Source organism: Vigna radiata, chromosome 9 (assembly GCF_000741045.1).
Source record: "Vigna radiata var. radiata cultivar VC1973A chromosome 9, Vradiata_ver6, whole genome shotgun sequence".
In the NCBI taxonomy this organism is placed as follows: Eukaryota; Viridiplantae; Streptophyta; class Magnoliopsida; order Fabales; family Fabaceae; genus Vigna; species Vigna radiata.
In genome coordinates this window covers 20456027-20481908 of record NC_028359.1, presented here as the reverse complement: position 1 = coordinate 20481908, position 25882 = coordinate 20456027, and the positions used below count along the sequence as shown (strand labels likewise).

The following is a 25882-nucleotide window of genomic DNA, read 5'->3' as shown; positions in this document are numbered from 1 at the left end:
AAAGAAAATTCAAACTAAAACATAAATTAATTTCTTTTTAATTTTTTTTTTCAAATTCAAATTTTGTAGCTTACAAATTAAAAAGGTGAATTTTTAATTAAATAACGTTTTTGTTTTGATCTAAAAAAAATTAAAACTAAAAGCAAAATTAAAATTTGCAAAATTAACAACAACAACATTAAAAGAAAATAAGGAATAACATTAACAATTGAGCACAATAACAAATTAAAAGAAAATAAAGAATAACATTAAGAATTGAGCACAATAACATTGGTTCTCTGACAAAAATGTCATTTTGATATTCTCGTCTTTCTAAATTTTACAATTTAGAACACAACTTAGATCAATTCTTAAAATATACAGGTATATTATATTCAATCTTTAATATTATTCTCATACAAATTAAAATTAGGAGTTTTAAGATTGAAAAAACTATAACAAAATATAAAATCGTAAACAAATTACAAAAACAAAAATTAAGATGGTAGGTCAGTTCACAAATTCAAGAATCATATCATTCTTCTTATCACAATTTTGTAAAGGTTTGAGATTCAATTTGGAACAATTAACTTACTACAATTAAATCAATCATACAAATCAAGTTAAAATATCATTCAACATAAGATGTATCCGATTATCAAATCAAGATATAATTGATTGCTACTTTGATTTCTAAAATTAGAAGCACAAATTATAATCATAAATAGCAAATCCAAAACTAGAGAGGAGAATAACAAACTAAGATTATTAAATGATTGGTGCAAAACTCAATTTGAATTATTAGAGCTTAATTATGAGAATTGATCATCAAAAATTAATTTTCCATGGATGAAGAAAAAAAATCACAAATAAAAAAACAATATTTTAGAAAGAACAACTACTGGAAGTGAAAAACCAAACCCTTAGAGCATATTTGTGATATATATATATATATATATATATATATATATATATATATATATATATATATATATATATATATACTTTGTAATTTAATATAAACATGGACCTTAATGCTAGCTATAGTTAGGTCTATAAGCTTAATTGTAAAAGTCTAAAATAAAAGAAGAAATTTGAATTTCCATATATTTATATACATTTATATATCTTAACTTCAAAAACAATGAGCGTGAGACTTCAAATTCAATGAACCATATGTTTATTTTGAAACCATAGAAATGAACCATATGTTTATTTTGAAACCATAGAAATGTAGATTCAATGCAACAAGAATCAACCAAAAAATAGTATCTAACAAAAAAAAAAGTATGGTAAAAAACAATGATTAACGGTTAGACGAAGTAAAAATACAAAATTACAGCAAATATATGTATATTGAACCTAATTTATTATTATTGAAAGGAAATGAATTAAAAAGTGAAAATAAAAAATATGTAAAGTGCATTCACTGTACAATAAATTTATAAATGTAAATATAAAATGTGTCATCAATATTTTCTTGAGTGTTCTAAGAGTTGTTTGTCATTGACTTTCTTCAAACTTTATTTGATATTGAGATTGATTCTTTATATGGTTAAAAACTAAGGAATGGATGTACGATATTTTCCATTTGAACATGCATAAATCTTTTGTCTAATTATTTCTCTTACTTTATCTCTCTAATTATCGTTATCAATTTAATTACATTCTGACTTTTTAAATTAAAGGTGTTATAAAAAATTTAAAGAAAAAGATTTTTTTAGAAAAGGTTTTAAAACTAATTCACCTCTCTTGATTGAACAAAGTCATCTATTTTTTTCTTACACACAAAAGCACAATTTTGATCCCAACTAGAGAATTTCTTTTATTTGGATTTTGGAGTTTAATTTTTTTTTCTTAATATACATTTAAATTCTTGGTGAGCTATACAAGGTAATTAAGTTAGATTTCCATTTAATTTTAGAAATATTTGAATTAAACATAAGTTTAGGTTAGGTTGCACTTTTGACTATAAATAACCGTTTATTTTCTTTATACTAAACTCTTAATGATATTGAATGAAAGTTTAAATTCTAGAGCATTTTCTAAAGTTTCTTTGATAAAAAGAGAGTTCACTTTGGTTAGATCTTATGTTATTTCATATAAAGTTATCTTATATTCAAGTAGAGAAAAGCCTCAAGCACCTATTGGCTACCTTAGGTTCCCATTAGACATGTTTGAATTTATAACTAGTCAAGACCAACCATAATCCAACCAAGAACCCCAATTTTAGAACTTTTTACACACACCCATTGACGTTCCTTTTTTAATTTTCTTTAAGCTTTCACCATTTAACATCCCAAAGAATCGTTGTGAGTTCTTTTTCATACTTTCTTGTGATATCGAGATGGGATTATATCCACTAAGGTAAAGGGCCTGCGCATAATTTTAGATGATGATGTGTGGACTAATGTTGCCCAACCCCCCATCTAGGATGATGTTGTAAAAGTTCATTTAGGACTTGAAGATTTCAACAGGTTGATGACTTTCTAATCCTTCCTGCGTCATCCTGAACAGCAAACCAACCGAAGGCAATTGCTTGTTGGTGGTTTCAAAGTTGAAGAAAGGATGATTCACTACTTGATTGTTTGAATTCTATGTCTTAGAGCAACTAACCATGCTCAATGCTCTGAGCAGGATCTACTTCTTCTGTATGGGATTCTAAATCACATACACATCGACTGGCCTACTCTCATTGTTGACACTATGGTAAAAGCAAAGAAATCCCATTCCTATCAATTTCCCTATGCTCTTCTTATTTCTAGGATTTTGGAGTACAAAGGTGTAAATGTTGAAGGAGAACCTGTCCAAGCCATTCAAGCTGTGGGTTCGGAAATTGGAGATACTACCTTTCCTCAGATGGGATTCATTACTAGAGGAAGAGTTCTTATCCACAAAGATGATGATCATCCTGATGAAGATGAAAATGATGACATCGATACTCATATGGCTGACCCAGTGAGTGCTGCTGCTTCTTCTGATGCTGGACCATCCAACATACCCTCCTCTTCCTTAACTTTTATGGAAGAACACTTCGCAAGATTATCTAAACAATTGGAGGATATGAGTCTAGCACAAAAGACACACTTTGAGGACATTTATGAGTGACAACGATCTATTGATGAGTACATGGTTGATCAATTTCTTGATCTTGATGTTCACCTATCTAACATCGAGGGTCATCTAAATATCCAACCTCCTGAAAGATCTCCTAGTCCTGAATTCTAGAAATAGGCTGCTAAGTTGATTGTTTGTTGTACTTCCTTTGTGTTTATTTATCTCTTTAGTAATGATCTTTATGAACTTTATGTCATCCTTCTCTTTTAAATAAAATGAGCTTTTATGTCAATTTAATCCATATATTATATAATTGAGGGGGAGCTCATATTAAGGGGGAGATTTTTACATTAATCTTTTTGCTTATGATAAAAAAGAGGGAGAAGAAAACTATAAGGGGAAAAGTATAATACAAATTAATAAGTGATACAGGTACTGCTAACTTTGTTTTCTGTTAGCTTGTATGTGTTGCAGGAAAGCTAGAGTTGCTTTTAAAGTTGAATTTTTTATCATCATCAAAAAGGGGGAGATTGTTACCAATAAGGAGTATTGGTAAATCTTGAAGAATTGTTTTGATGATGCTGCAAGAAGTGTTATTTGAAGAGGACATTAGAATTATTTAAAAAAGCAACTTGTAGAAATGTAGTAGGAAAGTCTTACATAAATTGTAAACCTTGCATTTTCTACTGGAATAATCGATTACGAACAAGTAACAATCAATTATCACTTGTATTTTGTACTAGAATAATCGATTATGGACAAGCAATAATCGATTATCACAAGTCCTTAAGGAATAATCGATTATCACTTCATATAATCGATTATCACTTTTTGAAAAACCTGTAACGGACTTGAATAATCGATTATCACTAACAATAATCGATTATTCGTGGCAGTTGGGACCTGACCTTTGGCATTCAGTGCAATTGGCTATATATTTAGCTTCTGTAAATTTCAGAGGTAACGTTTTTGAACTGATAGCTAAGTAGAACACTGTTTGTCAGAGGAAGTTCTCAAAAGCTTTGTTCAAAGTTTCCTTGCTTGGTCTCGTGAATAGGAGAGGCTCGTGAATCGTTGGTCAATTGCTGGAGCAAGCTCTTTTCGAGTTAGCAAGGTGCTATGCCTGGTCTCGTGAAAAGGAGAAGCTCGTGAATCGTTGGTCGATTGCCGGAGCGGTTCTCTTCGAGTTGGCTGAGTGTTCTTCTTCCGATTCGTTTGTCGAAGGAAGGTTCTTTTATATTTTGTTCACTTATTATAAATCTGTGAAATTATTTTTTAGTTGAACTGTTAATCACTCTTTACAGTGATTAACGATTGGACGTAGATTTTGTTGAATCGAACCAGTATAAAAATACTTGTGTGATTTTTTTACTCCCTGCACTTGTTATTTTTGTCTGCACACAAACTGTTCAATAAATTTTCTGAAAGAAAATTGTTTTTCGAAAAAGGACCAACTTGTTTTAAAAAAGTGACCGAACACGCTTTCCGCTTACTCTAAGTTTAATTCCGCTGCGCTATACTCTTCAAACCACCCCCCGATACCAACAAACAGTTGTTTAGCGTAACATCTGGGTGTTTTGACTTAGTTGTTTTTCCGTTTCCTAAAATCCTAAATGTTTTCCTAAGGTTTTCCTATGTTGGGGATTTTGAACCTAAGTGTTATGTTTCTTTCTATGGTATTTTCTAAATTATTACTTTGTTTAATGTTATTTTGTTATATTTCAAAACACTAGAGCATTTAGATATATAGATGATTTTGCCTTAACATAATTTTCTTCAATTTTTTATGTAATGTGTTTGGATAAGGTTATTTAATAAAATAATTCATTTATTTGATTAGTTTAAAATTTAATAGAGTAATTCATCCAAATAATAAATTTGAAAGTAAGATATTTTAATTACTCAATCCAATCAAAATATTTAAAAAATGGAAAGAATTCAATTATAAAAAATTTCAATAATATGTATTTCAATTTTTTAGAATGGTAGAAAAATTCATGCACATAATATATGAAGTTAACATTGTTAACAAAAATAATTATAAATTTATTTTGTATTGTTGATAATCTTTCCAATTTTTTCCGAAACCAATTCAACCATATCTTGGTTTAGCCAAACCATCAATTATTTTCTAACATACTTGATGTATCTTATATCAAGCATTAACTTAGGCTGTTAGTGCTAATTAGACAAAGCTTTGCAAAAACTTTTAGAAAAATTCTAAAAGGGAGTTCAATTCTTTATTTTTTGTGTATTGACTTTATTTTCATAGCTTGTTTCCTTGATTGCTTTATTTTAATAGTATGACTTAACTTTAAGTAGTATTGATTTTAATTGATTTCTCTCTTATTAATTTTATTTATGTGAAACATGTAACAATCAATTTACATATTCATAACTTCTTATGATGGAAAGAGGTAAAGGTGACTATTGAATCAAATGGGAAAGAAACTTAGGTTTTAAATTATGAGAGTAATTTAATTCTTCAAGGAATCAATAAATTAACAAATAACTTAATGAATTTAACTAATTATACCTACAACTATCGTTATTTGAATAAGAAACCTAGTATTACCTTAGATTAATTTACCTTGAAAGAGAACTTAAAGAACAATTAGATAAAGAGATTAAGTCAATATAAGGTTTTGTGCCAAAACTCAATCTTAAAATTTTTGTTATATCAATTTTATCCAAATTATATTGTTTCTTATTTTAATTTTTAATTTTTCTTATTAAATTCTTTATCTCATTATTTATATTAAGAGTGGCAAAATTGGCCCGTTCAATTTGTTTTGATTCATCCTGCTAACATGACTTCACAAAACAAGTTGAAAAGTTGATCTTGTCTTGTTACTGGGCTGATTGGCAAGTTGACTTGTCAATTTCTTTTTCACTTTTTCTCATATACCAAAGCTTTGTCTCCAAAACCCCCCTTACCAAAGCATTGAAGTAAGAAAAAAAGCACAAGAAACTTCCATAATTTGAAATGCAGAACCATACTTCAAAAAACTCCTGCCAAATGACTTTAACTACAACTCATTCAAATCGAAATCAAATTTCAAATGCTCAAATTTGAAATGTAGAACCATAATTTGACCTAACTACAACTCAATTAGGAATTATTGAAATCAAATGTGACTACTCAATCTTCCATAATTCCCAAGTTCCCCAATTTCTAACCCTAATTCCCAAATTACAACCACCATAAGAAGATTTAATGACAAAGTCATTGATGACAAAGACAAGATACTAAGGAGAATGCTTGACTCCCTAAAATCAAGAGAACTTCTGTTGTGCGCCTTGTCTCCTAATCTCGCTCTACCTCACGTTGAGTGGTGTGTGGAATCGCATGGCTCTTCTCTCGATCTCACATGTTGGTGGTTGCTACTGGTGGCATTTTTGTGTGGTGGTGGTCATTGTTCACAGCGTTTTTGTGCAGTGGTGATGGCTCTCAATGTTTCGTGCAATGGTGGTGTGTTTCATGCTGATATGGTAATGTCGTGTGAGTGACTCTATGAATGAATGTGTGGTGATGATGGGTTTTGTTTTGCTTTATTTTTTCACATATAATAATATGTTTATAATATTGTCTATGAGATGAGATGAGAGAGCACCACACTCACTGATTACACACAAAAAAACATCAATATTTCTTTTTCTTTTTTTCTTTAAAACAGATTCCAAATAGTCTGACTTGACATGTGGGCTAGCTCTATGGATTGGCGAGTTAGACAAACTAGACTGCTTTCAACTAATGAATTAAAATCTTTGGTTCGACTTATTTTTTTTAATAAAATGGTAGGCTAATCCATCGAATCTAACCCATTTTTTTTCCTAATCTATATATTCAATTTAATTATTATTTTTTTAATTCATATTAAATTATGATATTAACAAAGTTAAGTTAAATATGTCATCTTATCAATTTGATATTATAACTTTTGACAATGGTGCACTTATGATTTTCACGTATCAAAAACCTTATTAAACCAAAATAGAAACTCATACTAAAATTATATACATACTAAATATCTTATCTTGTATTTAAAAGAATCATAGTTTTCTCGTACCAAAGCTAATTAAATTGGTTTGGATATTCCTTCCATGTTTATAATATTCAATAAATTTCATTAAGTTATATTATTCCAGTAACCAAAACTTCTATCCACTCTCTCTAAGACTTATTCTTCCAAAAACCTTTCAAACAAAAAAAGTATCCAAAAAAATTATAAAAACTCATTGAAAATATAGGGTTGTATTTTTTCTTTTTATTCTTTTGTGTCTTGAAATTTCAGAGTAATATTCATCCTTCCTTGCCTCTATCACTTCTAAAATATCATATCTAAAATTTAATAATAACCATATAAACTTTAAGAATGTTTTATTTTAAAATAATTGTCAATGACTTAACCTACGTTAACTTATTAAAATAATATAGCACAAAAAGAAATCAATTTCAACTATCTTGATCATAAATGGATCAATATATGAATCCCTCTGAAAAGATGAAATAATTAAGTAGAGGATCCCAACTGATGCTCTATATAAATTAACATGTCTTTGACACTTAGTGAGATTTTTTCATCAAATAAAAAAATGCCTAAGTTGCTTAAAAGTAATCATCTTTTAGTATTTTAGTGGTTTGATATCTTTCTCGAATATGACATCCCATAATATGTGCTTTCTACATATTATAGTTGAATTTCTTGAAAAGTAAATTATAAAAAAAAAAAGACGAAGGAAGAGATATGCTTAATATAACTTATTAGTTGTAATTGTGAATTTGCTATCTTTATTATATTATTTGGATATTCAATCACAAATTATTAACTAAAAAACCGGATATATGGCTCATCCATGACAAACATTGTACTTAATCAAGTAATATAATACGTTAAAAGACATTTTTTTTTAATTTCAAGTAAATATTTTGGAGGTGCAAAACATTTACTCATATTATGGTAAAACTACATCTAACTAAGAGAACTTCACATTTATTTAATCTTTTCACTATTTTTATTCTCTCACCTAATCCAAATAATATCACATTTCTTACTTATTTTTACTCTCTTTTTCTTTATTTTTTTTTTTTCATTTCTCATTCTCTCACTTTTCATCTCCTCTCATCCAAACATAGACATAATGAAAATGTCCATACAGAGATACTTACTTACATGCACAAATTTGCATGGATATGTACTATTTCTTTAATTCAATTATCTAAAGAATCATAAACTACTATATCAACACTTACGAGAAATATAGAATAAGTATAATAGAAATGTTCAATAACAATAATAACAAATAAAATAAAATAGATTATAAATAATAGTTAAAATAGTTTATAATGATATTACTTATAATACTATTTTTTATTTAATCTATAAATGATTTGAATAAATTAGTTTGTATTTGTTTAAATTAATTTATAACTATTTAAAACAATTTGAAAATCTAAAAAGGCAAAACCTTATAATTGAAATCATGAAGAAATCAGCTATATATACAATATTATATAATGTAGTGGATTAAATAATATAACTATTACCCTGCAAAACTTTAAATTGTGTGAAAAACAAACAAAAATTTGGTTGAAGTCTTCCATCCCTTCACTATTGTGCTGAAATAGATAATAATTCATGCCTTTCATTTGTAAAAAGCAAAAAATGGAATAAATATATGTTATTTTATATCAAATCAACTTATAAAGTAAATTAATCTAGATAAAATAATTTGGCAGCATTTTGAAATAAATTGAATTTATATCATAATGTGAAAAGTCACATCTGTCAGTAATAAACTTTTAAAATAGTCATAAATATGTAGATTCTTTTATGATATAATATAAAATATTAAGTTTTGATATTATAATATTTCAAAGAATTAAGATGTGATCTAATTTAATGAAATAAAAATGAAAGTAATCTAAATGAAATAGTTTTAGATTAGATAATTTTGGTTTGAAATCAATCTATTAAGTGATATATATATATATATATATATATATATATATATATATATATATATATATATATATATATATATATAAAGTCAATTGAATATTTTTTGCTTCAAACATATTTGGTGTAATCCACATACTATCCCATCAAATATTATGGTTATCCAGCCCAAATGGAACACTTAGTGACTTTTTATAGCAAAATTTTGGTCAATTATGATATAAAATAATCAATAGTGAAGTTTACAAAATTATTTAATAAAGTAATTATTGAAAAGCAATAACAATCATTAAATATTTAAAATAAGCATAATATCATTGTCGAATGTAAACCGGTTGTAGCAGGTGAAAGCCAATTCTCGGGTAGAGTCGTGTGGAGGCAAGACACCAAAGTCTCCAAAACATAACAGGTTGATCCGGTTACTGTGATCAATTCATTGGTACCCTCTTCTTTAGTTTCCAAGAGCCGCTATCTCTCTGCTTTTGCTAGTGGTACTGTCTTAGCTTTGATTCTCTTTTCTCTGTTTTGTTCTGTTTCGCTTGTAAGTTCCTCTGTTAGGCTTTCGCCCTTTAAAAGGTATCCCTCTTCTTCAATAAAATCTTCTTTTATTTTATTTAGGGGTTGATTTTATCGGCTTCAATTTCTGGTTGGAAGATTTGCAAAGTTGAAACTTTGCATGCGGTTTTATTTGTTGTCTTTTTTTGTGGATTGTGATTTTGAAGAGTTTGAAAATAAAGGTTTAGTCAGGGGAGAATATTGCATGAACAGAGTCAAAAGGGTATTCGCTGTTTTTAGGCTTTTCAATAATTTCTCTGTATGTATTTGTTTGAGTTTTGTTTACTATGTTCTCGAAGCATGTCAAGTGAAGGAAATCATGTACTATTATAATACATAACTTGAGGATCTTGCATGTGCTTCCATCTTAATTGATATATCCTTTTTTTGATGATTAACTCTGTCTGATCTCTGAAATTTATAAGAAAAGACAATTTCATGTGCATGTGTGATAATCTTTTTGTTGCTACAAAACTCATGCATAAATTTCTCCTTGGTGGACTACTAGGTAAATATGTAACATTTGATAAACATCCTTTAACTCTATAGTTTGTGTGTGAACTTTGATCTTGCTACAAATATATGATTTTATATGAGTTAACCCTATAGTGTGTTGCGGTGTGTGAAACTATGTTGTTGCTAGAAAGCTCAAACACATGAATTTCTATATGGTAGAAACCTTGGTAGATATTTAACATTTTATAAGCATCATTTAATCCCATTATAGGGTTTATTTATTTACACTGATTTTTGTGGGGTCCTGTTTTATGTGTTGAGCTAATTTTGTTATTTAACTGCTTGAAGTTTTATCTGTCTCTTTGTCTCTTTTTATTGGGAATTTTATAATTCCCTTATTTGATTGCTGGAGATTTTAGTGGTACAGGAACTCAAACAATGAAGAATGCCAAGGGCAAGGGGGCAGTGAAGGTCTCGAAAGAAGCACTGAAGCCTGTTGATGACCGGTTAGTTCTTGTATCATCACATTGAAATTAGTTGAGGCATTCTGACTTTTCATATGACTACTTGCCTTCTTGGCCATGAGGGTGTTGACTTTCTGGAGCATTGATTTATATATAAACAGTTTATTAATGTCTAATTATGCATACTTGATGGTTCATCTAGCTGTGACAGGAATAGTGTAGTGATGGAACATATATCTCTATTGTTTTCAGAAAGGTTGGAAAGAGGAAGGCTCCTAGTAAGCCTGACAAGGGCAGTGCACCAAAGGCAAAGAAGGAGAAGAAGGCCAAGAAAGACCCAAACAAGCCTAAAAGACCACCTAGTGCTTTCTTTGTGTTCCTGTAAGTATCTGTCTTTACTCTTTCTTTTTTGTATCACTTAGAAAAATATTCCAACCATTCCTGGTCTGTGATAGTGAGGAGTTCAGGCAGACCTTTAAGGCTGAGAACCCTAATGTGAAGGCTGTATCTGCTGTAAGTAGCTTGTTAAATTGCTTCACGTTCAATTATGATATACCTTTTTTTGAATAAACATCTTAATTGTTTGCTGAACTCTTTCATTGAAGGTTGGGAAAGCTGGAGGAGAGAAATGGAAATCTTTATCCAGTGCTGTAAGCTGTTAAATTGTGATAAATAATGCACATTTTTTCACTTTTTTTTTTTTATATTGATTTACCCTTCTTTGTCGTGATTTTAGATGCATTCAGAAACAGGTTTATGTTTAAGTAGATATAGTTCGTTATTTGTAAGCTAATGACGCTTGAATTGAATTGAATTGAATCGCGTATATCAATACACATGCACTAAATGAACTCATTCTATTGAAAAAGGGATTTGTTTTTTTAAAATTGATGTTGACTCCTCTTTTTCTAATGAAAAGGAAAAAGCTCCATATGAAGCCAAGGCTGCAAAAAGGAAAGCTGAGTATGAAAAACTCATGAAAGCTTATGATAAAAAGCAGGTGAGTAACCTGTGCTAGTTGTTCTGTTTTGTGTGGTGTTTTGGTTGTCTTGCTTATATACTTTATTTTCTATAATGGTTACAGGCAAGCTCTGCAGATGATGATGAATCAGACAAGTCCAAATCTGAGGTGAATGATGAAGATGATGAAGCCAGTGCAGAGGTATATATTTTCTGTGTACTTTCTTGAACTGTGCATGATAAGGAAGTTGCACATAATGAATGCTATCCATAATTTCTGCAAGCGTTTTGTTTCAAGATTTTAGTTCTAGAGGGTGAACATGAGAGAGAAATAGAAAGAAATTTTGGTCAAGGAGTAAATGTAGTGAACATGTATTTGCTTTCACGTTGCAACATTCATTTCTCTCTTCCCAAGAAACTAAATGTGACTGATAATGATTGGATTCATGATCAACGGAGTTTGAATGGTTTTGCAAACGCACTCTTAATTTAATTATTACCAAAGTTACTAACCCTTTTGACTTACCAAGAGAAGTTTGTAAAATATGGACTTCAAATCGTGGATGGTACCTTCTGATTTACATACTAAGATCTCTATAATGGTTTAGCTTCTCAATAAACTGAGATGAGGGGTTCCTTATTGTACAGACGCACATAGCATAAATGCTAGGGCTGCCTTCTATGATTCGTTCACTTAGGGAAAAGAAAGATTTGTATTGCTTTTTCTGTCTCTCTTATTTGATCCAATTGTTTTCATGTTTATACAGGACCATCAAGAGGAGGAAGACGAGGAAGATGATGAAGATGAGGAAGATGAAGATGATGACTGAGATTGATGTTTAAAACCTTGGTTTATGATGTTTTGTTGGTGAGGGTGGCTATTATCTATTCTGACTGTTCATACTAGGCCACTTTTTTTATGTTTTGTGTTGGTAGAAAAGAATCTCTTCCTTTTGTTGGCTCCTTAAATTGCCAGCTACTTGAGCTTCCCTCACTTAGCTATCGTACCTAAATTGCTCTGTGCATTGTAGCCTTACATGGGTTGCTTTAAGTAATATTAATTTCTTTCTGATCAATGCATTGACATAATAAATTAGTATAAACAGAATAATCGTTTTTCTGATCAACCCTTCATTACATACATGAGAAAGTTTTTGTCATTGTCATCTTATTCCGATTGTTCATCAGTGCTAGGAGCTAATGTCACTCAGAAATTGGATTGACTAGTCAATTTGTTGTCACACGTGTATAATTTGATTGATTCGAGGTCATTTACCATGTTTTAGTAAATTTTTCATGAAGGAAAAATAATTTTTTGACACATTTAAATTTTTTTATATTTATTTAACACTATTTTTACTTATTTTTTAATTTTTTTTCCTTGAAAAAAATATAAAATTTTATATTTTTATGATTATTTTATCTTTGTATCATGTATCAATTGAATGTAAAAATGTGTCATAATAATATTTTTCATTCATGAAAAATGGGGTGAGTGGAACTTCAAATTCAATAAATGTTTAATATCTATTTTGGTTTCGATTCATTTAAAGTGTTTTTTATTTTAATTTTCATCACACTGAAAATGAATTTTGGTTGATATTTGATTCATTTAAAGTGTTTTTTATTTTAATTCAGATCACATGATGTTGTGATTTCAAGTCGAGTGATATACATTTAAAAAAAGTATTTTTTAAATTTAATATCATTTATATATCTTTAAATAATTATCATCAACAAAAACAGTTTTCAAAATTAAAAAAAAAATCGAGGATTAAAATAAAAATCCACTTAATTTAAATTACTAAAAACATTAATTCAATATTTTTAACAGGTAAAAAAAAATATATAAAGAATAACAATTAAAACTAAACATGACGTTCCCATTTCAAACCTCTTAGTAGATCTTTTAAAAGTCATTAAATTCTCCGTAATTTTTTATTAAGTTTGAAAATAATCTTATATTCCAAATCAATGAAGCTACTATTATTTGTGTGGAAAGTTAGATTTTGAGGCTTTTAGATTAAACAGGAGGATTATCTTTGTTTAATTTTAAAACTAAAGGAACTAGATTTGGCAGAAGTTAAGTTGTGAAAGTAAAGTGTCAAAAAATACAGTTAATTCTTGATTTGAATAATGTCTAAGAATAAATGAAAGCACACATAAAATGAAAATTGTGTATTTAAATAGTTGTCCTTCAATGCCGACCCTGCTAATGTCCAAAGAACCCCTATTTTAGACTAATGGATGCCCAAGCAATAATTGTTGATTGAATTGGTTGTTATAATTTAATGAGGTTTGTGCTACTGTTTTTTATGGTTTTAAATAAATTATTTTGCAATTGCGTAATGTTGCACATGACAATGCTTATCAAGAAGGTAGCAACAATTTTTCTAATAAACTATAGATGGTGGCATTAAGTATATCCAAAGGACTACATTTCATCCTCGTACGTTTGTCTAATTAAATAGTAACACTTTAATATCGTAGCAGATGAGTGTTCTTAACGACGCGTTTGCCAATTTATAATGAATATTATTTTAAGTCCATTTAAATATATATTTATACTAAAAAATTTTTATTTTAAATTCAATCTATTTAATTGATTTAAATTAAATAATTTATTAAATTTTTGAAAATTGAAAATCAAGAACGTTTAAGTCGAGTTGAAATAACTTAGGATCAAATTAAATAATATTGGTTTAAGTTACAAGTTGAGCAGAGTCGGATCGAGTTAAAGATTTAGTCAAATTGGTCTAAGATAAGTTGAATTAAATTGGTCCAAAATGTTGAGGTGAGTTAGTTTAGACTAAAAGTTTAGTCTAATCAGTCTAAGACAAAGATTGAGCTAAATTGGTCCGAAAGGTTGAGGAGAGATAACTTGAGTTGAATGGTCGTTGTTAGTCAACACGGGACCAAGGGTTGAGCTAGTTAGCCTGAGCCAATGGATCAAGTGAGTAGATCAGGATTAAAGATTGAGACGTGACAACCAAGTCGAGGTGTGTCAGCCAAGGTCGAGATGTGTAAGCTCAAGTTAAGGGTCGAGGTTAAAGGTCAAAACGAATCAGCTTAGGCCGAAGGTCGAGGCTAGTTGAACCATATTGAAGGTTAAGACTAGTCAACTCTAGTCGAAAGTTGAAACGAGTATGCCAATACCAAAGGACGAGCCAAGTCATTTGGTGAATTCCTAGTTGAGTAAAGTTTACTCAGCCCTAGGTCGAGCCAAGTTTGTATGGGTGTAGGTTAAGTCAAGTCGGTTCAAGCCCAGGTTGACTCAAGTTAGCACTGGTCGAGGTTGAGGTAAGGTATTCAAAACCCAAGTCGAACCAAGTGAACTGTGAGTTGCATTGGGTCTAGATCAAGCTGTGTCAGAATCAAGTTGAGTTCGTCCAAGATAAAGGTTGAGTTAAGTTGGGTTGAATTCAGGTGGAGTTAAGTTGGTCAGGACCTAAAGCAAGTCCAGTCAAGTAAAGTCCATGCCTAATCATGTCATATGTCTAATAAACTAATTAGTTAGTATATTAACTTGATTTCACTATATTTAATCTAATTGACAAAGTAGATTCAATCTAAATTTAATGAAATATACACTTAATTTTAAATCAAATATAGATCTAATTAATCTAGTTAAAATGGACTTAAATTATAAATCAATCTATTTTATAGAATCTAGATTGAATTTTAAAAGATACATTTCATGATATTTTTTTTCACTTGAGAATGATAGTTTGAAATGCAATAAAAATTATTTTTTTAACTTGAATAATTATGTAATGTTTATTCAAAATAAACAAAAGATTAAAATATCAAATTAATAATATAATTTATTTATTTTTATTTAAAAAGTTATTAAATATGTAAAATGTTTGTTAAATATGTAAAATGTAAAATTAAAGTAAGTTTTTAGTATGGCATAACATTCAATTACAACATAAAACGAGAGTAAGCAAACAAAATAAAATGTTAAAAATTGTTTGAACAAAATATATTTGTTAGTAGGGATGACAACGAGTTAGATTAGGAATGACAATGCGTCGGGTTGGACATGGATAGTGTGATAATCAAATCCCCGACTTGCATGTAAAAATTAATGTGGTAAGGTACGGGGAGAAACCTCTAAATTCAGCTTCTGGGGTTTGAGCAAACATTTGCCTCTGCCTAAATGTTTCATTTTTTTTTTCAATAGTGAAAGAAGCATTGAATGAAGTAAGAGCATTGTAGCAGGAGATGAAAAGACTTTGTTTGTTGTTACCGTTGGCAGTGGTGTGAATGAATATGTTGGTGGAGCAACTTCTACGAGGAAGCTTCAATGACACGCACACACACGAGAGGATGAAACCTTAAAAAAAGGGAATTGGGCTTTGGTCCAATTTTAAAGCAGATTTAACATAAAAAAAGCCTACTTAAAATTAGAAAAAAAAAGCTAATGGATAAAATTGTAATTTCATTTTTCTAACGGGTAACGGATATTCGTAGGTACGGATAGTGTGATACTCGAGCCCGACCCGTTAACAAGTGGAGATTAAAATACCTGCTACTCGCGAGTACCTCTTACCCGCGGGTACTAAATATCCGTAGTGGATTTTATCCGCGGATATCCATGGGTATGAGTTTTTTTGTCATCACTAAGTTAGATCGGGTATGGATAATGCTTACCCAATACTTGTCCCATCTAAAAATAATAATCTTATTACTAGTTGAGTATGCATGAAAAAATATCCACGATTTGTTTTTTATTTTTGCAGGTACCTATGGATACATACATACGTACGTATGTACATACATAGATATGTACATGCATAGATACGTACAAACGTAGATACATACATACGTGCGTATGTATAATTTAATTTAAAATTATATATATATATATATATATATATATATATATATATATATATATATATATATATATATATATATATATACCATTTCTAAATCATTTTACACTCTTTGTACGTTCATTCTACCCCCTTTTTTCACTCTTTGTACACCATTTCTACTCTATTTGAACTATCTTTGTGCACTTTTTGTCTTTCTACATTATTTCTACACCCTTTGTACTCTTTTTGTACATCATTTTATACATCCCTGTACATTCTTTGTACATTATTTTCACACCCTTTATGTATCCTTTCTACGCTAAATCCACACTCTTTCTACATCTATTTTACATCTTTTCTACATCTTTCCACACCTTTTCTACACTTTTTTTACACCATTTTTATAACCTTTCTACATCCTTTCTATACACTTTCTATACTCTTTTGTACATTTTTTGTACATCCTTTTTACACCCTTTGTATATCTTTTCTATATTTTTTTATACCCTTTGTACACCTTTTTTACATCCTATATATATATATATATATATATATATATATATATATATATATATATATATATATATATATTAAATGGGTCTGGCCATTGGCCCAAGCCTAAGGTGATTTCCATTTATAGTTCCTTTAGTTTTCATGACATATAAGACCTTATAAGTATGCTTAAAACAGAGGAAAGAAATCATTTTACCAAACTTCCACAATTTTAGGTATTTTTCCTTTTCTTTTTTTTCTCTTTATTTTCATTATTATCTTTTCATATTCTTTTAGTGTTTTTCCATCGTGTTTTCCACTTTTGAATAATGAAAAATTAAATTTTTGAGGATGCATTCATGAAATCAAGAACAAACAAACCAAATGGAGTTTTAAACCAATCATTTTTCATTCCAAGTTTGTTTTTATCTTCTTTAACTTCAATTATGGTCTTTGTGATATCAATTTACATTTCTGAAACTAGAATTTAAATTTGAAATCAATTGAATCTTGATTTAACATTTGAATACGAATAAGATTGAGTAATATTAAGATTTAAATTGTATAGACCGGTTTAGTTGATTAATTGCATAAGTTAATTTTTCAAATATAAATCTTTAGAGAAATGAGATTTTCATATTGTTTGATAATTGAATCTATGGTTGATCCATTTTCCTTTTCTATAATTTTTGCATTTGATCTCTAAATTTCTTTTCCAATTTTTGTTTTATGTTTTTCCATCCCTAAACCCTCAAATTAATTTGTATTGGAACAATACTAAAGATTGAATATAATTTGATAAGTATCCTTTGATAATCAATCTAGGTTATGCTTTATAATGTAAAATTTAGAGCCTTGGTTCTTTTGACAATAAATATCAAAGAACCAAGATAAGTGTATTAAAGATTCAACACTTGAAAAAATCTTTCCAAGATAAGAACCCATTAGAAAGAGTTTTATGCTCTCAAAACACTCAAAATTTTCACAAATATAATTTCATTTAAACTTAAGTGTCCTTTGTACAAAGGGCCCTTATTTATAGGATAGGAGTTTGAACACCACTTTACAAAAGGAAAACAAAAAGGAATTTTGTCTTTCTCTTGGATGCTCCCTTTGGAGATTGACTTATGGAGAAAGTTACAACCTACAACCTACACATGATGATGAGATAGTAAGAGGCAAGCATGCATTTAAGTATCTTAATCATGAGTTAGTTAATCACAAGTGTGTCATTCTATTTCTTTACTCTACAAGTGTTTTTTCTTCCTAATTTTTTTCTTTTAAGCTCTAATGTTTTTTCCTTGTATTTGTTTATTAGTCTTTCGTAGTGTCATTCTTCATTGTTTACCATACTTCATTATACTAAATATGTTTCTGATGTTTTCATCACTAATTGAATTTCGAGTTTGTTTTATTTTATACATTTTTCTAAAGTTGTCCAATCTCTCAACGATTTGTGTTTTACTTAACAAATAGGTTATTGCTTTAGTAATTCTTCTTTGAAGAAGATTCACCAAGCATGTATATTTTCTTTAAACATATTGATAGTTAATTATATATGTTGATTACAAATCTTACTCATTCATTCAGTAGATGAATCATTCTTTGTTGAATAGTTCTTGTATTTTCTTGTTCTCTTCAGTTAAATGTTATGTTCACTTTACGAAATCTTATTTGTTAAGAAAAACAATGACATCTTTTTAATTCCTTACCCAATTTCATATCTAAATCCGGCAATAATAAAAAGACAAAATCAAAGTCCATAAAAATATAACAATTAAATTCTTATTATGATTATGTCCTTTTAACCTTTTTTTTTATCAAAACCAATGAAATATGAACAATTAAGCATCAAACCCATAGTAAACAAGGTAAAAAATACAATCATAAAAGTGTATATAAAATATGTTGATGAACTATGAATACCTAACAAATTTAGAGAATTGATAATGAGACACCTATTATATTTAACTTGAGCCTCCCCTACTTTGTTAAAAGCCAATTAAAGGACGATTTCAAAGTTGTGTACAACACGATTTAAAAGCCAATGAAAGAGCATGTGAATATTGGACAAGTCAGGTTTAACCTCTCTCATATAGGCACGTTACACCATTACAGCACGCAACATTGGTGTTAACTTTTCTTAACTGATGATATAATAATACCAATTCTTTCTGCCTAGCAACAGGGGAGATGACCAAGTCTTTCTCAAGTGAATCCAATGAATGTTTAGCATTACTTGTATATCTCTACCCTGCATTTTAAGCAAAACCAAATCTTCATATAGAGCATAGTATAAAATCTTCAATAATACTTTATCTTAGTTTTTTCTTCAATGACTGCAATAGTCAATGACACTGGTGCAGATAACAATTTTTAGAATAAGCTTGGGTCAACTATGTAAAATCCAATTACGAGATTAGATAATGATAATTTGACAATATTTTTTTATAATATTTTAACATTATCTACGTGTTATTTTTTGATTGGTCTAAAATTACTCTACAATTAATAATAATAATCATAAACATTACCATAAACCAATCACAGAATAACACATAGATGATATTAAAATATTGTAAGAAAAATATTGTCAAAGTAATATTGTCAAAGTATCATTATCCCATGATGTTATAGTTTGCTTGTGTCAACTGAAATCCATCAACCCCATTATAATAAGCTTGCACAAATAAATATCTTTCATCAGATATGACAGATATTCATCAATCATAACCATCAAACTATGTAAAATAAATACTGTTTTTCCAAAATGGAAAAACGGAAGAAGAAAAATAAATACTATGTAGATATCTATCTTCTAAGATCCAACAATTATCTCATCAAATTCAAGAAATAAAATTCAAAAAAAAAAAAAAAAAGAAGAAGAACAACCACAATTGTTCGGCTTGGTGAGTATTGTCCTATTGAAAGATAGGAAGGTCACTGCGGGTGAGTTGATAGAGACTTGTGGTGACTTGTGCAGGAACAAGGTTACTTAAGGAAGCCTCTTCTCCAGTCTCGTTTGACATTTTCAAAAAATAACTATGCCTGAAAAATTAAATCATTACAACTGCTAAGAACTCAAAATTGTAAAATTAAAAAGCCAAAAACAACTTATATCTACCATCGAGTATCAGCTGTCAATTCAGGATGGAAAGCAGTCCCTAGTATGTTCCCTTGTCTCACAGCAACAATAACCTTACTTTCTTCCTCAGCATTCTCCTGTCATGTCCAAAACTAACATGTTACCAGGTGTACTCAATTGGGAAAAAGACCAATACATTAATAATTAGAAAGTTGATTAATTTCCAGTGCCAATTGGAAGGCATTGTTAGCATTAAACTACTTTAAGGAAAATAAGAGCTGTTAGTTTATAGCATGAAAGATTGTTTGAGATTAGCAGAAATAACAATCTTGTCAAGCAAAGACCTAGAGATTGTGTCAATATTCAATAAAATCATATTGTTAGACCATTTCTTTTTCAAATGCTTAGAGGTTTTCAAACCATAACATTACAAGATTGCTTTCTATACAGAGTTGTCAACTTAACCCATGGTCTATGGGTCAGCAACTTTAGGAAACTTTTTATGTGGAGGTCAAAAAAAGTCTCAACCCCAAAAACCCTCCTCTCAAGTGGGTTAAGATCAGAGTTAAAATTAAATTTAGTCTCATTATAAAATTTAATTAACTTTTAGCAACAAAATATTTTCATATAAAACAAAAATTAAGAATGAACAAAAATAAAGAAGATAAGTTTTTATATTACCTATTAAATGAAAAGCGTACAAGATTGGACACTTAAAATTGAAAGTTAAACTTTTTTATATATAAAAAGAATGAACAATAAATAAAAATAATCAAATGTGTGACTAAAATTTATTTTATTTACTCAAATTGATAATATATCATTTAAACAAAATCTGTAATAAAAGTTATTATAAGAAAAATACCTTCAAAATATTTATGAATTTTATAAATACAAAATAAATCAAACAATTAAAAAAGAAGAAAAAGAGAATTAAAAAAAAAAAAAAATATATATATATATATATATATATATATATATATAATTACGTTACCTAATAAATAAACTATGGTACTTTATTACTTTAGTAATTTCTGGTTATAAAATCTATGGATGTTAAATGTCTGTGAAAGTGCCTGCAGCTTAACGACCCGAGAGCTAATACAGCGGGAGAGAGTAAATATTTTATATTATTTATTTATTTATTTATTTTTTTCTAAGTATGATGGTAAAAGATATATTTTGAAGTGAATTGATCAACATAAAGAATAATTTAAACATATATATATATATATATATATATATAATTAAAAAAATTACAAGATTAGAAAAATGAAAAACTAATAAACTACATACATGTTGAACAATTGAATTAATAATAACTAGCATAGCAAATGCATATGATCTTTAAGTATTCATTCTAATAATAATAAATTTATTGAATATTAAGAAATGATATATCATAAACCACTTAATATTGTAAATAATTTATTGTTAATTTTAGTAAAAATTCATTAAAAAGTAAGAAATTACTTAAATATGTTTATATGAGAAAATATTATATATATATATATATATATATATATATATATATATATATATTGATATATATTTTATATGAGAAATATTTTATAAGAAATTAAAACAAATTATAAGTTAATTACATTTTTTATTGTATTTAAAATGAACTTTTTTTGTAAAGAAAAATCCATATGTTGATCCTAGCCCATAGAGCTATTGTAAATATTTTGGCCCTATGGATTTTTTCTAGAGAGTTTTTTGACTCTATGAACTTTTCTGACCCCAACCCACAAGGGTCAAGGTCAAAAAGACGCCAAATTGACGGGTCTATTCCTATGTATGACCTGCATCAAGTATAAAGGTCTCTTAAGCAAACAAGTTAAACGGTAGTATGGTAGTCACCATCAAATAGCCAGAGCATAACTTCAGCAGCTATTATACCACACCAGTTGGTAGAGAAAAATTTCTATTTCAGGATTAGTTACACTTCAACCTCAAAATTAAATATTATAGTCATCTTATGAATGTTGCAAATGTCACTCCGCTAGCAGTTTATGATGAGAATTTCTTTTCATGATAAAATATGGATCAGCAATAACATACAATGCTGAAAGGCACTGATGGATCTGCTATACATGTTACTATAGTACTAAATCTAATGATAAGGTATATGAGTAGTTCATTCAGGATAGGAAAATGAAGCCAACTGGTCTGGAAATTAAGTATCCGATAAGGAACACTGTTATGAGCAGTTTTCTTTAAAGGAGACTGTTCCAATGAGAATAAGCATACAAACAGGGAAATACAAAGAGATAAGGATCACATCGAATAATAGTGTTCCAAATTCAAAAGAATTGAACATTTATATACTTATCACTTCTATCTATCGTTGATTTCCTTTCATTTATCTACTCATTTATCTACCCTTCAAAATCTTGATTTGCTCACATGAGAGTTTAATCCCAAACTAAGCCACTGAACGAAAAGGAACTTAGAAACAACATGGTACAGGTTTGAATATGTTCCAGAGTCAACCCCCCAAGCTTAAAATTCAACCATCTTCAAAATACTAGTTTCATAAACAGAATTATACACCTTATATCCCGCCAATAACATCACCAAAAGAAGTCCTAAATATAAATTAACAATAATGTCTATTTGATCTTTACTAACTCTTGCATTTCTTTTGCTACTCTATTCATTATATACATGACATGACCCTTTTAAATTCTAATGGATCTGGAATGAAAAACAACTAACAACCAAAAAGGATTGATAAATGATCAATAACTAACCTTTTTGTCTCCAGTAGAAGTGTCAAAACTCAACAATTTATCAGAAGATACGGGATAATCAGCAAGCACTTGAACTTCCGGCCCTGCTTCAAGAATTGCCGGTGCACGAATAAAAACTCCACGAAATGTTTCAGGACCACCTTCCTGGGAGGCAAGCTGTGGCACTGAAAGCTCTGCCTCAAAGCTTTGAATCTAAACAAACTTGTATGTTAATTTCATTTAGTTTTATGCATCACATAGCCATATTACATGGATCTTTAAAAATTATAATTGTAAAAAAGCTAAATATTTTAAAACAACAGAAGCTGTTTTTGCAAAATAAACTGTACCAAAAGTTCTGAACATTTGTAACAATTTAGATTTTGACACTTCAAGTTAATAAGAAACTTGACTAAAGAAGGAAATAGGAACAGGGAAGGAAGAGAATTGTAACGCTTCACTAAGATCTGTATCAGTGTCCTTATAGTTTAATCACTGACAATGACAATAGAGAACCGAATAGTTCTCTATTGGCACCATTACGAAAAAATCACATGTTCAATGTTATGCCATTTAAAGAATAACCCTGCCCTTTTACTCCCACACAAAAAGAGAATGCTAAGTTGAAATTTTCACGTCCAGCAATTGATATACGTTTTGTTTCATTGATATAATATATCTTAAAATGAATTGTTCTTGTATTACCTGGCTTCCAAAGAAATTTCTATGCACAGTACAATCAAGTCCCCCGACCAAATCTTGTCCACCAGTCTTCTGTCCTGAAATTAAGTTTGTCATTAGAATACTTTAAACAACTACCTATCTTTCATGTGAGAACGATAAATTAAAATTAAGATGCCTGGTCTTGTCTAAAATTCAACGTAAGGGAAGAAAGGAGAAGACAGAAACTACACACCTATAGCTTTGTTTGCCAAGAATATAAGCCCTGCACAGGTTCCCCAAACAGGCTTTCCCATTTTTACAAACTCTCTCAAAGCAGGAAACTAAAAAATTAAAAACATCCAACATAAATCACCAACACCAGAATCACCACTTGCTTCCAAGAGCATAAAGTTTAAACAGTAGAGTGTATATAGAACAGCACTATCTAAAATTCAGTCTTTCATAGTCACAAAAACACAAAATCTGGTCCTCTTTACATCATTCATCTTTGTCTATCACCTTAACCCATACCAAAGTTACAAAACTCTCAATAACCTTACACACAGTACCAAATTCATTGCACCACGTGTCAGATACTAGATTCTCTTTCATAGCATGTCTTGCAATAATAATTAAAAAGACATTAACCACATACCTACATGAACCGTGTTCATGTGACCGTACTAAATACCTGATAGCATGGACTCATCATGACTACTATATAAAACAAAATTAAAAGGCAGAAGGGAATACAAATAAAAAATCCTTAATTGTGTTGCAGTTTATCATCATCAGAAAGGTTTTTGTCACAGTTTTACAACATTAGGAATTCTTCTAAGATGCCAGCATAAGATACTAAAACAAAACTTTTATGCACCTGTAAGGACTACAAATTATAGTTTTGTAAGGGTATTGATTCATGAATCGGTGAATTATATTTTGAATTGTGAATTGTAATTTTGTATCAGACTGTAAGATTCAAATTCAATGAAAGATGAATTCAAATATATCATATAACAGATGTCATACAAACAAAAGTATTAGTTATATCTAGGTATGTAAAGTCTTTTATTTTATAAAGCATGAAAACAAAACAATTAAATAGCAACACAGAGTACACAAATTGAATGAATGAGTGAAAAATAGAGGTAGTGTAATCAGATAAGATAAATTCATAAATGCTCTTTCAAATTCCTTCTCTTTTAAAAATTTAAGCCCACATGACTTTTTTTAATTGTTTTAGGTAATAAGTAAAAAGGTAAAAGTATTATAATCGAGTGAATCGTATCGGTGATTCCAAATTACACAGATTCATTATCATAACATAAGATACAAATTCATTTAAGGTTCACCTTGTGATACGAAACAGTAGGTAGTCAAAATATATCGAATGCAAGATTCGAATAACTCTTTTGTCGTGTAGAGAGTAGATGACCACAAGTATAGGACCAAATGAACAGTTAGACCACCACATTACAACAGAAACATAAAAAATTGCCCATATAAAATCCATTTAAAACAAGAACACATACAGAGAAATACATAAAAAATTGCTATAGTTGTCCCCATTATAAGTTTTCATCCCTATACAAGAAAACCAAGTTTTAGCTATAGTCATAAAAACAGTTTTCTTAGCAGTTTTTCATCCCACCAAAACGTTTTTAAACAGTTTTACATTAATACAAATTCTTCTATGACATGCACATCAGAGACCAAACTTAATTTTGTCCTACAAGGACTAAAGTCACAGTTTTTTGTGGTATAGAGACTAAAATTTACCTAAACCAAAGGCAAGAGTAGGAGCAAGCGAATAATTTAACCTAACAATTAAAAAGCGTTTAGAAAGAGACCAAATTATGATACTCAGCGAGCTTAGCCATGGTGGTGCTTTCTCCTCCGGGGATGATGAGGGATGAAATGGTGTGAAGCTGCTCCGGTTTTCGAATCTCCACACCTTTCACCCCTAACCTTCTAAGAGCTGCAACCACAAGAGAATGAAGATGAGACCAAAACTTTGAATAAATGGAAAATGAAAAATGAAAAGGAAAATGAACGTGCCAGCCATGTGCTCGTTGAACGATCCTTGTAGCGCGAGAACGCCAACGACGGCCATGTGCGGAGAGTGGAGAAACAAAGGTAGCAACGCTCCGAGGTAGTCGAAAAGGTTTTTTAGATTATAATGTTTCGTAGAAACAAGTTTTGTTTTTGTTTTGCTTTTGGTTTTGGTCCTGTCGTTTGGTGGTTAATGCACTGTGTTCACTACTTTCCCTGGCAACTTGTTCAGCTATAGCCCAATCTTAGGTTTAGTTAGCGCCGTGAAACTAAGCATCGTTGGAGCCTGTTTATCCTTTCTTTTCAACAATAAATAAATAAAAAATGAGGGAGTGTGGAAATTCTAAAATTTGTATTGGCAATAGGAAAATAACATAAAAATAAGGAAAAATTCTTAACATGAGTTGAATATCTTTTGCTTTTATACATATGGTAAATTTTGGTTCTAGTTTGTTGAAAGAAAAAAGGTTTTTGTTCTTGTAATTTTTTTTTTAAAATAATCGTAGTGGTATAATTTGGATTTAAATATGATATTTGTATATAATTGGTTAACTATAAAAAAATTTTAACAAGAAAAAAAGTTCAGGTGATATATATTTTA

The 25882-nt window shown here is 29.3% G+C and overlaps 2 protein-coding genes across 7 annotated transcripts; one reads left to right on the top strand and one right to left on the bottom strand.

The window, feature by feature from the left end:
* Positions 1-9347: 9347 nt before the first annotated feature.
* LOC106772898 (high mobility group B protein 1) lies at positions 9348-12507 on the top strand. Of its 4 annotated transcripts, none has more exons than XM_014659523.2 (8): positions 9348-9487; positions 10427-10513; positions 10724-10852; positions 10927-10984; positions 11077-11121; positions 11391-11471; positions 11556-11633; positions 12199-12507. In XM_014659523.2, the coding sequence occupies exons 2-8, from the start codon at positions 10446-10448 to the stop codon at positions 12259-12261; spliced, it is 522 nt and encodes a 173-aa protein (XP_014515009.1). In that variant the 5' UTR covers positions 9348-9487; positions 10427-10445; the 3' UTR covers positions 12262-12507. The 4 variants fall into 4 exon arrangements, with proteins under 4 accessions (XP_014515009.1, XP_014515007.1, XP_014515010.1 ...); XM_014659521.2 differs by having other exon boundaries at positions 9422-9572; XM_014659524.2 differs by having other exon boundaries at positions 9425-9572; positions 10435-10513.
* A 6143-nt stretch (positions 12508-18650) lies between these two features.
* Positions 18651-25546, bottom strand: LOC106773002 (probable pyridoxal 5'-phosphate synthase subunit PDX2). 3 transcript variants are annotated; one of them, XM_014659662.2, is made up of 8 exons: positions 25288-25546; positions 25080-25207; positions 23483-23570; positions 23272-23345; positions 22588-22779; positions 19871-19968; positions 19639-19794; positions 18651-19000 (listed from the first exon to the last, which is right to left on the bottom strand). In XM_014659662.2, the coding sequence occupies exons 1-7, from the start codon at positions 25340-25342 to the stop codon at positions 19668-19670; spliced, it is 762 nt and encodes a 253-aa protein (XP_014515148.1). In that variant the 5' UTR covers positions 25343-25546; the 3' UTR covers positions 18651-19000; positions 19639-19667. The 3 variants fall into 3 exon arrangements, with proteins under 3 accessions (XP_014515148.1, XP_014515147.1, XP_022642070.1); XM_014659661.2 differs by lacking the exon at positions 18651-19000 and having other exon boundaries at positions 19530-19794; XM_022786349.1 differs by lacking the exons at positions 18651-19000; positions 23483-23570 and having other exon boundaries at positions 19530-19794; positions 23272-23340.
* Between the last annotated feature and the right edge of the window lie 336 nt (positions 25547-25882).